The 14,649-nt window shown below is 39.6% G+C and overlaps 1 protein-coding gene across 4 annotated transcripts in view; it reads left to right on the forward strand.

Moving 5' to 3' along the window:
- Window positions 1–14,649, forward strand: part of Rap1gds1 (Rap1 GTPase-GDP dissociation stimulator 1) — a 152,424-nt gene that overhangs the window by 87,084 nt on the left and 50,691 nt on the right. For 2 of the 4 annotated variants that reach the window (XM_021157708.3, XM_021157709.3), the window contains exon 5: window positions 7,028–7,174. The exons of the other annotated variants lie outside the window; for them this stretch is intronic. In XM_021157708.3, the coding sequence (XP_021013367.1) occupies window positions 7,028–7,174 (147 nt within the window). The remainder of the gene's footprint in view (window positions 1–7,027; window positions 7,175–14,649) is intronic. 4 annotated transcript variants of the gene reach the window in all.

A 14,649-nucleotide genomic window follows, 5' to 3' on the forward strand; every position in this document is an offset into this window, starting at 1 on the left:
GCTATGGAGACTAGTCTACAGGAGACTCCTCTAATGGGTAAGCACAGGACCCCAGTGAGGGATCCTCTCAAAAATCAAGGTGCACTGACTCCAAGAGAGACCTCAAGTCTCTACACCCAAGTGCATATGAATCTGTACACACATGTGGACACACACATAAACTCACATGCACAAGTGCTTTTTACTTGCTAAAACTTGATTGCAAATGAAATAATTGGATAGATCAAGTATCACCACATACATACACTTTTCATAATAATTTTATTTTTTCTCAGTAATTTTAAACAAAGTTTAGATGAATGTTTTTCAGACCGAATAGTTCTTACTGTTCATTTCTCTCGCAGACTTAGAATTTTCTGTTCTGCTTTTTATAATATCACTGCCGTTATGATGTTACTTAATTATAAGCTTATTAAGTTTTCTAATTTGATGCCTCTAGCTCTCATCTGTTTAACTGGCATAATAAAAACAAATAACCTCACATAGTTCAAATGTTTGGTTTAAAAACTGGCTGATACAAATAACATGAAGTCAAAGATGGTTGCCTGATACCATTAAAACACCAGCCGTGGTCTGCAATACAATGTGTAGCCCAGAGCAGGTACAGTGCAATATTTCATTCTTTGTGCAGTGCACATAGACAGTAGATTAATATTCTATCCACAAGAATACTTACCAGTTACAAAAATTGTGAGGCAGTATATATCCTGTGTGAGATGAAGGAAACATGGAAAGCCACACACTACCTGACGGTGCTCATGAGAGATAACTGCATTTTATAACTGATGGATGGAAAAGGGAAGCATCCTCAGTCTCTTATACGTGCTGCAAGTATGAGTTCATACTTGACAATAAACCGCCCACTCGCAGCTGTGAGACATAATCATGACGTACAACTTTTATTGTTTCTTGCTTTGGGTCACAGAAAGGTATTGGAAGTACAGTACCTTTACATTTTGCTCTTAGACAATGTTAGTATGAAAAAAATTATCATTTGGGGACCAGAAACTATATCCTACGACATGCTGTCATTACAGAGTGAGGTGAGGTTTACAGGTGTTGGTGGGTTCCTCCAGTGGCTATATCTCATAATTATGAAGACTTAAGATGTAAATTACATTTCTATATATACATACACACCTCACAAATATGTTAAAATAAAACGAAACAGAAAAATCCATTAAAAATTTCGGAGTTTATCTTGTGTTGACCAACTACTCCTGGGCATGGGACCTACGCTGGGGTGTGGTTGATACTCCCAATGACACTCCATTAGACCGAACTGATTTTTCATTTGCCAGAAGGTTATCAGTTGCAAATTCTTCTTGGTTCAGTATGGGGCTTCCTCTAACTTGAATCTTCACAGGTCCCGTGCCTGCTGCCACAGTCTCTGTGTTCCGTCTGTGCACCAGTCCTGTTATGTCTGGAAAACACTGTTTCCCTGGAGTTACACTCTTCTGACTATACAATCTTTCTACCTCCTCTTCTGCATAGATCTTTGCGCCTGGAGGGGAAGATAAAGACGTCCCGTGTAGGACTGAGTGCTTCAGAGTCTCTCACTCGGCATGGTATCTAGCTGTAGGTGTCTGTCAGTTAATTCTTGCCAGCTTCAAGAAGCTTCTCTGGTGAGGGTTGAGCAAGGCATGGATGTGGGTGCAGCATTACGTTATTAGGAGTCATGTTATTGCTATTCTCCTTACCAGAAAAATGGTAGTGGGTTTTCCTGTAGGCATGTGATCTATCTAGTCTAGGTTCCTGGCTACTCTCCAAGTGTCAGGTGTGAGATCTATTTCATGGAGTGGGCCTTAAATACTAGACAAAAATATTTGCTCTTGGTGTAACATCTATGCCACACTGAAGCAGGGTCTCCTGCAGAGCGCTGGCTGTTGTAGTGGCAGGGTTGTAACTGGCCGGTCCTGATGATTACCTTGCTCCTGCCAGTGCCAGGGGTTCCTTGAATGACTGGCACCGTGAATGCTAGTCATTAGGGGTGACGCTTCTAGGTAGTTAAGACACCAGCTTGACTTCCTCATGTTCTGTAAGTAAGTTACCTTCAGCAACAGTCTTGCCATCAGGTTGTGGAGAACAATCAATAGACTTGGCAATAGCCTGTGATGTTTGGGGTGTTCCATGAGAGCCCTTTGACCAACAACTCAACTAAATGCAACCCATTCCTGGTACTGAAGCCTAAGATGTCTAGTCAGGGCATTGTCTTTCCCGTTATATTGTGAGTCCACTTAAATTTCCTCCAGATATGTATATTTTATCGTAAGCATTTTCAATAGACTGCCATGTTTTCTGTGAGGCCTTCAGTGCTAGTTGTCCCTCCCCATATTCCCTCCTCTGTCCTGCTTGCTCATCCCCACCCATTTAAACCTACAATTCTGGTTTCCCCTTTTCTCTGTATAAGCCTATATTCTGTTTCTTCATCCTTTGGAGAGCCTCTCCTACTCCCTAGTTACTCGAAGCCTGAGCTCTCCTTATTCAGATTGTAGGACTCATGTGAAGCTTAGACTTCACACCCACATATTAGAGAAAACATGCAATATTTGCTTTGGGGAGTTACAGGTCTGGCTTACTTCACTCAGGATGACTGTTTTCTAGATCCATCCATTCGTGTATGAAGCTCATTTTTTAAATGGCTGGGTCATACTCCATTGTGTAAATGCCAGAACGGGGCCTTTGGGTGCATGCCCATGATCTTCTGGTAGATCTATTGTGAGCTTCTGAGGTAGCGTCACCCTGATTTCTGTAGTGTCTGTACAGGTTTGCACTCCCGCCAGCAGTGAGTGGTCCCCGTCCCTGGCATCCTTGTCAGCATGTGCTGTTGTTTCTTTTATTGATCATGGCCATTCTATGAAAGGTGAGATCTTAAATTTTCATTTCCACAATAGCCCAGGGCGGTGAACATTTATGTGTTTTTCAGACATTTGTGTTTGATCTTTTGGAAAAAAAAATCTTTCCTTAGTTCTGTGCCCCAGTTTTAAATCTCCTTGGTTTTGTACCCATTTTTTAATTGTTTTCTTGATGTTTAGGGTTTTGGTGGTGGTGAGGGGGTGTTTGTTTGTTAGTTAGTTAGTTAGTTCTTTGAATACTCTAGATACTAACCTTCTATCAGATATATAACTGTTGGAGATCGTTTCCCATTCTGTAGGCTGCAGCTATGCCAATGACAGTGTCGTTTACAGAAGCTTTTTAGCCTCATGAGTTTCTGCCTGTTACCTATTGGTCTTAATGTCTATGCTATTGGTATCTCTTGCTCACAAAATCCTGAGTTCAAGCTTGTTCTCTCTCCACCTGCTTTGTGACTAGATTGAGGACTGGGCTTGTGCTGAGGTCCTTGAACCATTCATGGTTGAGTTCTGTGCAGGGTGTAAGCATGGATCTCTCTGTGTGTATCTACATGCAGCCGTCTACTCTGACCTGCACCATTGGTTAAAGGTGTGGCCATTTCTTGAGTTTGTATTTTTGGTTTCTTTGCCAAAAATCAGGATGGATAGATGCCTGGAATTATGTCTGTATTTTCCTTTTGGTGCCATTGATCATCTTTTTTCGGCGAATGCCATGCTGTTTTGATTACCATAGTTTTGTAGTACAATTTGAGATTGGGGATGGCATTGCCTGCCGCAGTTCTTTTATTATCCAGTTATTTTATTTTATTGAGTATTTATTTTTTATTATTTTTTTATTTTAGCTATCTTGTTTTTTGTGGTTCCATATGAAATTGATTTTTTTTTTTTTTTTTTTTTTTTTAGTTTCTATGAAGTTTTGTTGGAATTTTGTTGAGGATTGCAGGCATTTCTCACAGTATTAATCCTTCCCATCCCTGAACTTAGAAGGTATCTTTCCATCTTCTAGTGTCTTCAGTTTCTTCATTCGATCGATGTCTTAAAATTTTTCATTATACAAGTCGTGTGTGTGTGTGTGTGTGTGTGTGTGTGTGTATTTTTGAGACTCTTTTGAAAGGTACTGTTTCCCCGATTGATTTCTCAGTGTTTGTCATTTGTATACAGGAAGGCTACTGATTTTTCTGATGATTTCTATCCTGCTACATTGCTGAAAGTGTTTATCAGCTATTTATTGGAGTTCCCTAAAGGAGTTTTTCAGGTGTTTTAGGTATAAAATTTTATTGTCTGCAAATAAATTTGATTTCTTCTTTCTTGATCTCCAGTTGTCTTTTTGCTCTAGGACTTCAAGAACTATGTTGAATAGATATGGAGAAAGTGGGCATCCTTGTCTTCTTCCAGATTTTGATGGAAATTCTTTGAGTTTCTCTCCATTTAGGATGCTATGGACTTGCTATTAATTGCCTTTATTATGCTGAGGCATGATCCTTGTATCCAGGACTTTTATCAGGCTGAAGCATGATTCAGAGTAAGTCTGGAGAGACTGGAGTGGAGGACAGGTTGCCTACCCAAGCCCCGGCCTACTGTGACCACTGGGACTCTCTGGTAGAGAATGTTTCTGAGTGTTGTAAAAAGTCAAAAAGGAATAGAGATGCTCTGTAAGGAAAGGCTGGAAGGGTCAGCCTGAAGGAGCTGTTGGGTGAATTTTTCTTTATCACTGATGAGTTCTGTTGATAGGGATCCTGCTTAGCTTTGAACTGACTGTGGTCGGTCATGGTGACTTGAATGTAATACCAGCACCTGGGTAGCTGATGGAGTATTGCTAGGATTTCAACGCCAAAGTTGGTGAGACCTTGTCTCAAAATTAGTTAAATGGGCTCAACATAGCTTCATCTACTAGAGAACTAGGGCTGAAACTGGGTTTCTAACTAGGTGTCTCAAAGATTTCTTCTAAGGCTTAAGCATTTACAGTTTATATTTTGTAAGCTCACCTTGGCTCAGCATCTGAAGTCGAATTCTATTTGAGTTGTGTAAACTTTTGGTTGGATATACTATATATCCATATAGTAAATATTTAGATTATTAACTATAAGTCATTTTCTAAAATAGTACCCATTTACTCATTGACTAGTTCTTACTTTGTTGTTGTTATTGTTATTACTGGAAATTTACTTTTTGTTTTAAGACAGGGTCATGCTCTGGCAAGCAGGCTGGCTAGAACTTGATGTTCTTCTGCCTCAACTCCCTAAGTGATAGGTTACAGGTGTCCACCATAGCTGGCAGGGAAGGAAAGGGATGTGTGTATGTCTGCATCTGTGTATGTGTGTGAGTGACTGCATGTAGCTATGTAATGTGTTCATGGGGAGCCCTGAGGTAGATATTGGGAATCTTCCCCTGTTATTCTCTACCTTACTCACTGAGGAAGGATCTCTCCCTTGAACCCAGAGCTGACCTCTATACCTAGTGTACATAGCCAGCTTGTCCTGGGAAATCCCCTGTCCCTACCTTCTGAGTGCTAGAATTACAGGTGGGTTGCTATGCTTACCTAATGTTTATGTGCATTCTGGGGGATCTAAATGCAGGCTTGCAAGTGCATGGTGAGTATTTTATCCATTGACCAATCTGCTTCGCCCTGAAACTTAAATTTCTAAGAACACAGCATTCTCAGCCCTGTTCAGCATTGCTATGCATCTCTATAACTATTAGGACATGGTATAAAATTAAACAAATGAAACGAGTTTCAGTTTAACCTGTTTCCTTCATTTTTTTTAATTAAGAAACTAGCATGTTATATGTGTGTATCTGTCTATACCAAAAGAAATGATGTTTTAAGTTTTATATAGTCCAATGACTGAGTATCATGTATAAATATATGGCCTTAAGCCCAGTACTTTTATTAATAGAGAAAGTCTTTTATTTAGTAATGTCATGGCACTAGTTCCTCTGTGAGGTGCGCTTCTTGTAGTGACCCTTCTGTTACGTCCTGAGTTAAACTGTCCATTCTGCCTTCAGCTGCAAGTTTGGCTCTTGAGCCACTAAAATATGGTTAGTTTGAATTAGGGTAAAATTCACATGTATTTTGAAGGTTTATTATGAAAAACATAATAAATATTTTTCTAGTAGCATGGATTACAGGTTAGGATAATAATATTTTAGATATTTGGTTGAATAAAATTATATTACAATATATTCCTGTCTTACTTTACTCTTTAAGGTGGTTCTCATAAGTCCATATTGCACACGCGGCTTACACATATTACCATCATGATTCTGTTAGACAGCACTAGTCTGTTGACTGTCTTCTGTATGGAGAGGTCAGATGGTAAAAAATGAACACCCTTTGAACTTTCCATTCCTGTCTTCAGGGGCTGGAAAGTATTGTAAAGCTGTTTGCACGACATTCCAACAGTTGAGTGCCATTGCTCTTGTGCCTTGGAGGTTTACAAGTCTGTCTGACCGCCACTTCACCACCACTTAGAAGTGGAAATGGAATGGTGTAAGCTAGAAGAGAGAAGATAAGAAAAAATAAAACAGAAATCAAGGGTGAAAGGACTGCTTGTGGATCATAGAGAGGGCTGCTAGACTCTAGGACTAGCACTTAGTAATTTTATATTGTAACCTAGGACTATGCTGTATCCTGTCCACTCTTCTTTAAGAACAGACTTTGAAAAACACTCATAGAAAGATATGTGTATTACTTTTTGAGTTAAGGAACAAGCACTTTTATTAAGTAATAGTACTTAGAAGGCTGTGGGCATGGCTCAGTGATAGAACACTTGCCTAGTGTGTGCGAGGCCCTGGGTTCTCTTCGTCAGGAATCTTTCCCTTTAGAAGAGAAGACCGTTTTGTTCTTGTTTTTAAAAAGGAGGAGGGGTGGAAGTTGGGATGAAGTTTCTCAGCATAAAACACCCAGGAGCTCTTTTCGCTCCAGTTTGTACAGCGAGGATATTCTTTATTTTCCTCCTCAAAAGCAGCTGTCTCCTTACCCCATCCCACTCCCATGTTCATGTTTGTTTTGGTTTCCTTCTGTTTGATTTCTCAACAAGACATTCGGTCACCCCGCTTGAGTTTATTTTCAATTTATTAAATGAAGAATAGCAAACCGTGTTATGTTTTGTATTTGAAATTGCAAGGTACATTTCCTTTTTATTTTATTTTTAATTTAACTCTTTGTTTTACAGATGAGGGCAGAAGTGCAGTTGACCAAGCAGGTGGTGCACAGATTGTAATTGACCATTTAAGGTCGCTGTGCAGTAGAACAGATCCCGCCAGTGAGAAGCTCATGACTGTCTTTTGTGGCATGCTGATGAACTATAGCAATGAGAATGGTAAACACAACTGAACACTTGCTTTATCTGTGGGGGAAACTCTAATCATTTTCACTATAATATACAACAGACACGTGGCACATAAAATTAAGAATTCACTTTACAGTGTTGGGAAATTACACAATGGTCTGAGGTACCGAACTGGGGCTCAGCTTTAAGGGTTGCCCATGATAAAACCTAATGGAAAAATCAGGTGTATGCTATAGTTGACATTTTTTTGCTGTGAACATTTTAACAAGAAACGATGTTAAAGTAAGCTCACGTTTATGACTTTGATACCAGGAGTAGTTTTAAACAAGCATTCGTGTGAGATAGAAAAATGGCTACTATATTTATTTTGAAGAATAAATATTCTTCAAAGTTCAAAGTAAGTGTAAATAGCTCATTGTAGAATTTAGTTTTTTAAAGATAATTTGTTTTCCATATAAGACATTTTTAGGACCTAGCAACAAATGACAAACTTTCACACAGCCTGTGATTATTTATTACGGAGCATCCATCCATGCAATGATAGTAAGTTTTCATAATGCTTTTATGTTGAGAGCATGGCTCATTTCTCATCATCTATGTCAAATATTATGTGAATAAGTGCTCCAATTCCAGAATGTCCTTGGCATGTAACAGAGGTCCTTCTGCAATTTGTTTCTTGTGGCACTTTAAGTTATATTTAATATATAGTCATTTTTTTTATACTGAATGAGTTTTTTAAAAATGGTAGGTTCCTATGGTCAGTGATTTCTATTTTCTTTCACCTTTGCCGATTCCATTTTGAAGGATTCTAAATAGAAATAGAACAGAATCTGGGAAAACAACTTAGTTTTTAGTTTCCATCTGGATTTTAGCTGTGGTATGCAGGTATCTGAGTTACATTCAGAAGTTACAGTTGTTCATGGTGCCTTTTTTTTTTAACTACATTTAGGAATCCACTCAAGAAAGTAGATAGATCCCAAGTGGAAGAACATTTCACAATGTCACAAAAGAAACTTCAGCTTTGGATATAATAGACATTTTATGCATCCAAAGTAGGGATTTTAGTCTTTTGAGGAAGCTGTTTTAAAATGTGTTTTTAAAAGAAAGAAAGGGAGGGAAGGAGGACAGGGCAGGGCAGGGCAGGGCAGGGCAGGGCAGGGCAGGGCAGGGCAGGGCAGGGCAGGGCAGGGCAGGGCAGGGCAGGGCTCCTCTGGTAGCGAAAGAGCTTGCATCCTCAGCACCCATGTTAAAAGGAGCCAGAACTTGAGGGCTCAGTGGCCAGGCCATCTAGCTTTCTGAAAGGGGGAGTTCCTGGTTTAGCGAGGGACCTTGTCTCCAAAGGTACAGCAGAGAGCAATTGAGGAAGACATTCTGGTGTCAACCTCTGACACTTTCTCAAGACACAAACAAAATGTCTGAAGGAACCTCCAAACCACGATGAGGCCTGTGGTAGAGCATCCCACTGTGTATGTAGCAGGGGGCACTGGGGTCGGATTCATCCGCAGAGTGCATTCACAGTGTGGCATATGCAGAGTACACAGGCACTGTGAACTCTTAATACTGCGACTTTCCTCTCATGGTAAATATGCTTGAGATATAATGTAGATACTATGAGAACCTATATTAACTTTTTCTCATAATACTGGGCAAATGATGTTATTCCAAACGCTACAGAGAAGTCCCTTTTTCAAAACGTAGTAGATAAGCAGAAGTTATTTTTAGACTGTTTAGGAGACATGGCGAAGGTCAGTCTTCATCCTTCTTCCTTCCCGTGTCCTGAGCACCCGTTAAAGTGATTCCTGTTGCCAGTGCTTTGACTCAAGTGCAGAGCCATCCTTTTGTGTTACTCATAAGCATCTTCATTTGAGTGCTCCTGTCAGTTACTATGTTACTTAAAGTTTCTGTTTAAAGAGTAAATGCTAGAACTGCCTCAGTGACAGGAGATCACTTAGGATTGACTCTGTGTACCCAGCACCCAGGAAACTCAGGAAATACTTAGATCATCACTAAATGGGAAGTTTCTTGTTAGATGTGTTTATCTTTGAATCTTCATACCCCTGTGCTAAATCCCTCCCTCTGTTCTGGCAGAAAAAAAAAAAAAAAGAATGAACTGTTTCCTTAAACACAATTATTTAATTTTTATCCATAGTGAAGAAGTTCAGATTTTCAGTTAAGAAGGTATGGGAACTGATCACACAAAACTCTTAACCTAGGCATCCCCATGAAAGCTTTTCTTCTTGAATCATGTATTCATTATGTAGAATGCATTGAGACTGTGCCATATATTTGTACAATACTTGTGTCAGTATCAGGAGACAGTCAGTCTATCAAGATTTAAGTTCAATAAACATGGAGCGAAACAGTTTTCTAAACCCAGGGAGGCTGCCTGTGCTGAATGTACTTGTTCAATAGAAGTGTTTCGGTACTGCTTGATGAAACAGTATATAGAACTGAAAGTTATTAGTTTATTATTAGACTAGCATAGGCCTGTGCTTTCAAGCTATGACCTATTCCTGGTTTTTTACCCATTGATGAAGCAATTGGGACTTTTTATAGTACAGTGCTTGGGTTGTCAAAACTATACTGCAGAGCCAGAAATGTAAGAGTATTTAAATATTTAAATGTGACAGAAATAAGTTTAGTTACTAAAAATCACTTAAAATTTTTAAAAATCATAACCATTTTTAATATGGCAAACAACATTTGAGTTGTATAGCCTTGCAAAATAACCTGAATATTGACTTGATAGAAAAGCTTGTAAAGGATTTTGCATTCCTCTTGAGGGAATGTGGTAGTCTCTTTTAATCTGGATATAAGTTTTAAGTAAGGAACTCAGATCTATAATTATAGATATTTTATATCATTTTTTTGACAAAATTTTTCCCGGTTTGTTAACACTTGCTAAAATGCTACAGTTTGCGAGCACTAACTATTCTTGCTCAGTTGTCCAGCTATTAACACGGGTGCTGTCTGACTGACGATGCAAGTACATTCCAATCAGTCCATCGTAAACTTGACAACAGCATACCTGGGCATTGCACTTGACACATTTAATCTACTCAACATCCTGCTGAACGCCGCTAAGTCCCACTTATCCAAACGATGATCCCATAGCTGATGGAACACTGTGGCCTACTGCTTCTCATGCCCAGCATCCCCAAAGAGAGATGCTGCACATCACTGGCCTGGGCAAAAACCAAAACGTCAAATCCTCCCAGGTCCTCCCAAATCCACATCACCTCCATAGCATCGTCCACTAGAGAACATAGTTCCTTTGATGATGTAGTATCCAGATACTACATACTTTAATATTACCTAAAGATTCGTATTAATAAAATCAGTAGTGACAGGAAAACTAACCATGCTGTCTAAAATGCAATCTTTCATTATAGACGTTAGAACCACTATAAATTCTTTACTCTTATATTAGGAGATATCCCCTATCCAGATAGAGCAGGGAGAGACACTGGAAACAAGTAACATTTCCCATGTTATCCACAAACTTAGTGAGTATGTGTATGTGTACCTGGAAACTACAAATATTTATTCTTTTTTTTTTAATTTTTAATATTTTTATTACATATTTTCCTCAATTACATTTCCAATGCTATCCCAAAAGTCCCCCATAGCGCCCCCCACTTCCCTACCCACCCATTCCCATTCTTTTGGCCCTGGCATTCCCCTATATTGGGGCATATAAAGTTTGCAAGTCCAATGGGCCTCTCTTTCCATTGATGGCCGACTAGGTCATCTTTCGATACATATGCAGCTAGAGACAAGAGCTCCGGGGTTCTGGTTAGTACATCATGTTGTTCCAACAATAGGGTTGCAGATCCCTTTAGCTCCTTGGGTACTTTCTCTAGCTTCTCCATTGGGAGCCCTGTGATACATCCAATAGCTGACTGTGAGCATCCACTCCTGTGTTTGCTAGGCCCCGGCATCGTCTCACAAGAGACAGCTATATTTGGGTCCTTTCAGCAAAATCTTGCTAGTGTATGCAATGGTGTCAGCGTTTAGAAGCTGATTATGGGATGGATCCCTGGATACGGCAGTCTCTCAAATATTTATTCTTAAGCAAACCACTTAGAGATCAGAGTAACACCTTGTGTGGAGACCTGTCAATCATGGTCATCATCATCAGTTACAAGTAGGCATGTCCAAACAGTAACGAATAGAAACTCTGCTTAAAGGGATTAATATTTTTCAGTTGGTTAGTTGGTTAATTTTGATACAGGGTCTCATTGTGTAGCCTCAAATGGCCCAGAACTTTCTATATTGACCACACTGCCCTCAAACTCATAGAGATCCAGGTGTGCACCACCATGACTGGCTTAATTTTTTTTCTTAATACAGTTTGTTAGGAACACAAATAGAAGGGAAAGATTGTTACCACTTTAAAATTTAAAAAAAAAGTTATAAGTGGTGCTAAGCAATAAAACTAAATTTCTTGAACATAAACTGTGCTATAAAATAAAGGTAATAAACGTGCCACCAGAATTAGTCTCTTCTCAGTGTATTAATGCATAGTCAGTGGCCTTTTCATGTAACCTCATGTACACACCTGGCTCCTATGTGTTTGAAAATATGCTTTCAATAAACACTAGCACTACCATTCTCTAATCTCTGTAGTAGTACCATTGGTTGAAGGGAAGCTGTCTTGTGGTATAGAGAGCGTCATTCCTTGGGTACATTATTGAAGGGTTAGTCACTGAATTTAAGTATTAAATTTAGTACTTAAATTAGTTGACTGAAATAAGTCTCTGAAGTATTTTCTGTCTCAGATTTAAAGATTGTTGCTGGGTTCTGTGACTAGCATGCCCAGAGAGTGACTAGCATGCCCAGAGACGTATGTGCTAGCAGGCCTGACAATCTGACTTGATCTCTCTGGATTCCAAAAGGTGCCAGGAGAGAACCAACTCCCAAGAGTGCTCTGAACAGTGGACACACACACACACATGCTTATAAGAATTGGATTTATTCACCCCCCCCCCAAAAAAAAGAATGTAAATAGCATGAAATTTTAGCTACTATTGGCACTTCTGTAGGTTTCATTTTGAGAAAAAAAAAAAAGAACATAAAGTTGGGTGGATAGGGAGGTGGGGGGATCTAGGAGGAGTTTGGGGAAATAAAATACATTATATGGAAAAATTATTAATTAAAAGAAAATTCCAGACATAAAGAATTTCTTCAGTTTTTAATAACTTTAATCATAGTAGCCTTACTTATTTTATGTTTTTAAGCGAAGACATTTATCCTTATCATAGTCCAGGTGTTATGTGTATATGATAATGGTTATGTATAGGATCTGTTATAGCCCAACAGTGTAGAGCAGTGGACTAGAATGATCCTAGAGTGTGCCTATTAGGTTTTATCATCTGGACTCCAGCGAGAGTCATTTAGGAGAGGGAACCTCAACTGAGAAAATACTTTGATAAGATTTGTTGCTAGGTAAGTCTGTGGGTCATTATCATAGTTAATGATTGATGTGGAAGGACCCAGTCCACTGTAGGTAGTGCCATCCCTGGGCAGATGGGCCTGGGTTTTATGTAAAAGTAAGCTGAACAAGGCAGTAAGCAGCATCCCTCCATGGTCTCTGCTTCAGTTCCTGCCTCCAGGTCCCTGCTTCAGTTTCTTTTTATCATGAAGTTTATGTTCTTAGTGAATCTAACCCAGGGACAGTGGCTTGGATTAGCTTCTTTTTCTTCACATTTAGAATAGGAGTAAAAATGAATGTGGAATGATACTGATTAAGACACATTCTGTCCCAAGTTGTCTTTGTCCTTGTGTTTTAGTGTTCATTGATCATAATATATAATATCACACACACATACATAGGATAAAAAAGAAAACCCTCAAAATGTAAAATTGTATATTCCAGTGTACTACATTGAATGTATTCTCTAAATGTTTTCTAAGTTTATAAAGACATGGGCCATATACTTTTAAATCTCAGTCAATTGAAATGTCCTAGTGTGTTAAGTAAAAGTGAGTTGGGGATTTTTATTGTGTGGCTGAGTTGTTGAGAGTTGTACACTATGCTAACCACTACACCTTATTAAATACCTACTACTGTTGGTTTTGATGTTAAAAGAATTCTGGATTTTTACTTCTTGTGTAACAGTGCTTTTGAATCCCTTTACTGAATCAGATAGACTTCCTGAAGTTCTACTGCAAATGCCTTTTTATTTACAAATGTTTTCTTAATCCCATGTGATCAAGTGTTGTCTTTCCCATTATAACATCAACCTCTGAATGCAAAAACTTTACATTTCATCTTAGTAAAATGCAGTGGTTGAGCCACTTTGTCAGTGATTTTGATAACTTTATACTTACTATGGCGTTACAAGAATAATACTTTGTTAGCACTGCTAGCCTCTAAGGTATACTATTGCAGTTGGTGCTGGATATTTAACATTGTAGTGCTGCATACATATGTAATGTAATGCTACACACACACCCACTGAGGGCAGCAGAAGAGCAAAGGCCGTGTGGGTTTGTATCTCTAACCTGTTTGTTTTCTGTTTTCTCTGTATTTGCCTAAAATTTGGACTTAAGACAGTTACTCAAGGCCATTGGGTATGATTTTCAAGATTTTCACATCATGAAAATTTTAAATGGCAACATTGTTTTTCTGATCCACCCCCACCACTTCACAAGACCTGAGAATTCTGAAATTGGACTTTCAATTACAAGACTCACTGTATACATGGAATTAAGTAATTAAAAAAAAAAATGTTCCTTAGGAATGAATGGATGTTCCGAACTCCAGCCAGGGAAGCAGATAGCTAACTGTAGCTCCTTACTGTTCCCTCAGCTGCTCCAAATCCAGCCCCCCAAGTCTGATTTCCAGCTCTGCAGCAGACCACCTGGTGTTGGCCTCCCCCTTCCAACTCCCTCTCCAGTGAATCACACAGATCTTCCCCACCCCACCCCCATTCACTGCTTTATCCCAGACCTCAGCATCAGCTGGTACTCCCTGGGTACCCACAGGCCATATAGACCAAGGAAGCAAGTAGGCTCACTGCAGCTCCTCACCTCTCACCCAGCTGCTCCAAGTTCATTCCCTTGTCTCAGCCCTAGCTCTGAAGACCACTCTGTATTCCCCAACCCTGACCCCTGCTGCACCTCCATCCAAACACAGCCCTGCACATGCATCTCCAGTGGATCTCACAGGTATTCCTTCCTCTTGTGTATTGTTTTAATCCCAGCTCCCAACCCCAGCAGGCATTTCCTGGGAACCCAGAGGCCACTACACCCAGAGAAGCAGGTGGGCTAACTACAGATCTTCACCTCTCCCTTCACCCACTAAGTGTAATCCCCCAGTCTCATCTCTACCTCTATAGCAGACCACCTACTGTTGCTTCCCATTTTTCTGTGCCCCCATTTCCAATGAAAGATCATACAGATCTTTCCCTCCAAACTTCCTTCACCCACCTCATTGCTTCATTCTAATCCCTAGCTCCAACAGACATTCCCTAGGAACCTGAAGTCCAATTTGGTGAGAC

This window comes from Mus caroli, unplaced genomic scaffold (genome assembly GCF_978045245.1).
Source record: "Mus caroli unplaced genomic scaffold, Mus_caroli_1 scaffold_3, whole genome shotgun sequence".
Classification (NCBI taxonomy): domain Eukaryota; kingdom Metazoa; phylum Chordata; class Mammalia; order Rodentia; family Muridae; genus Mus; species Mus caroli.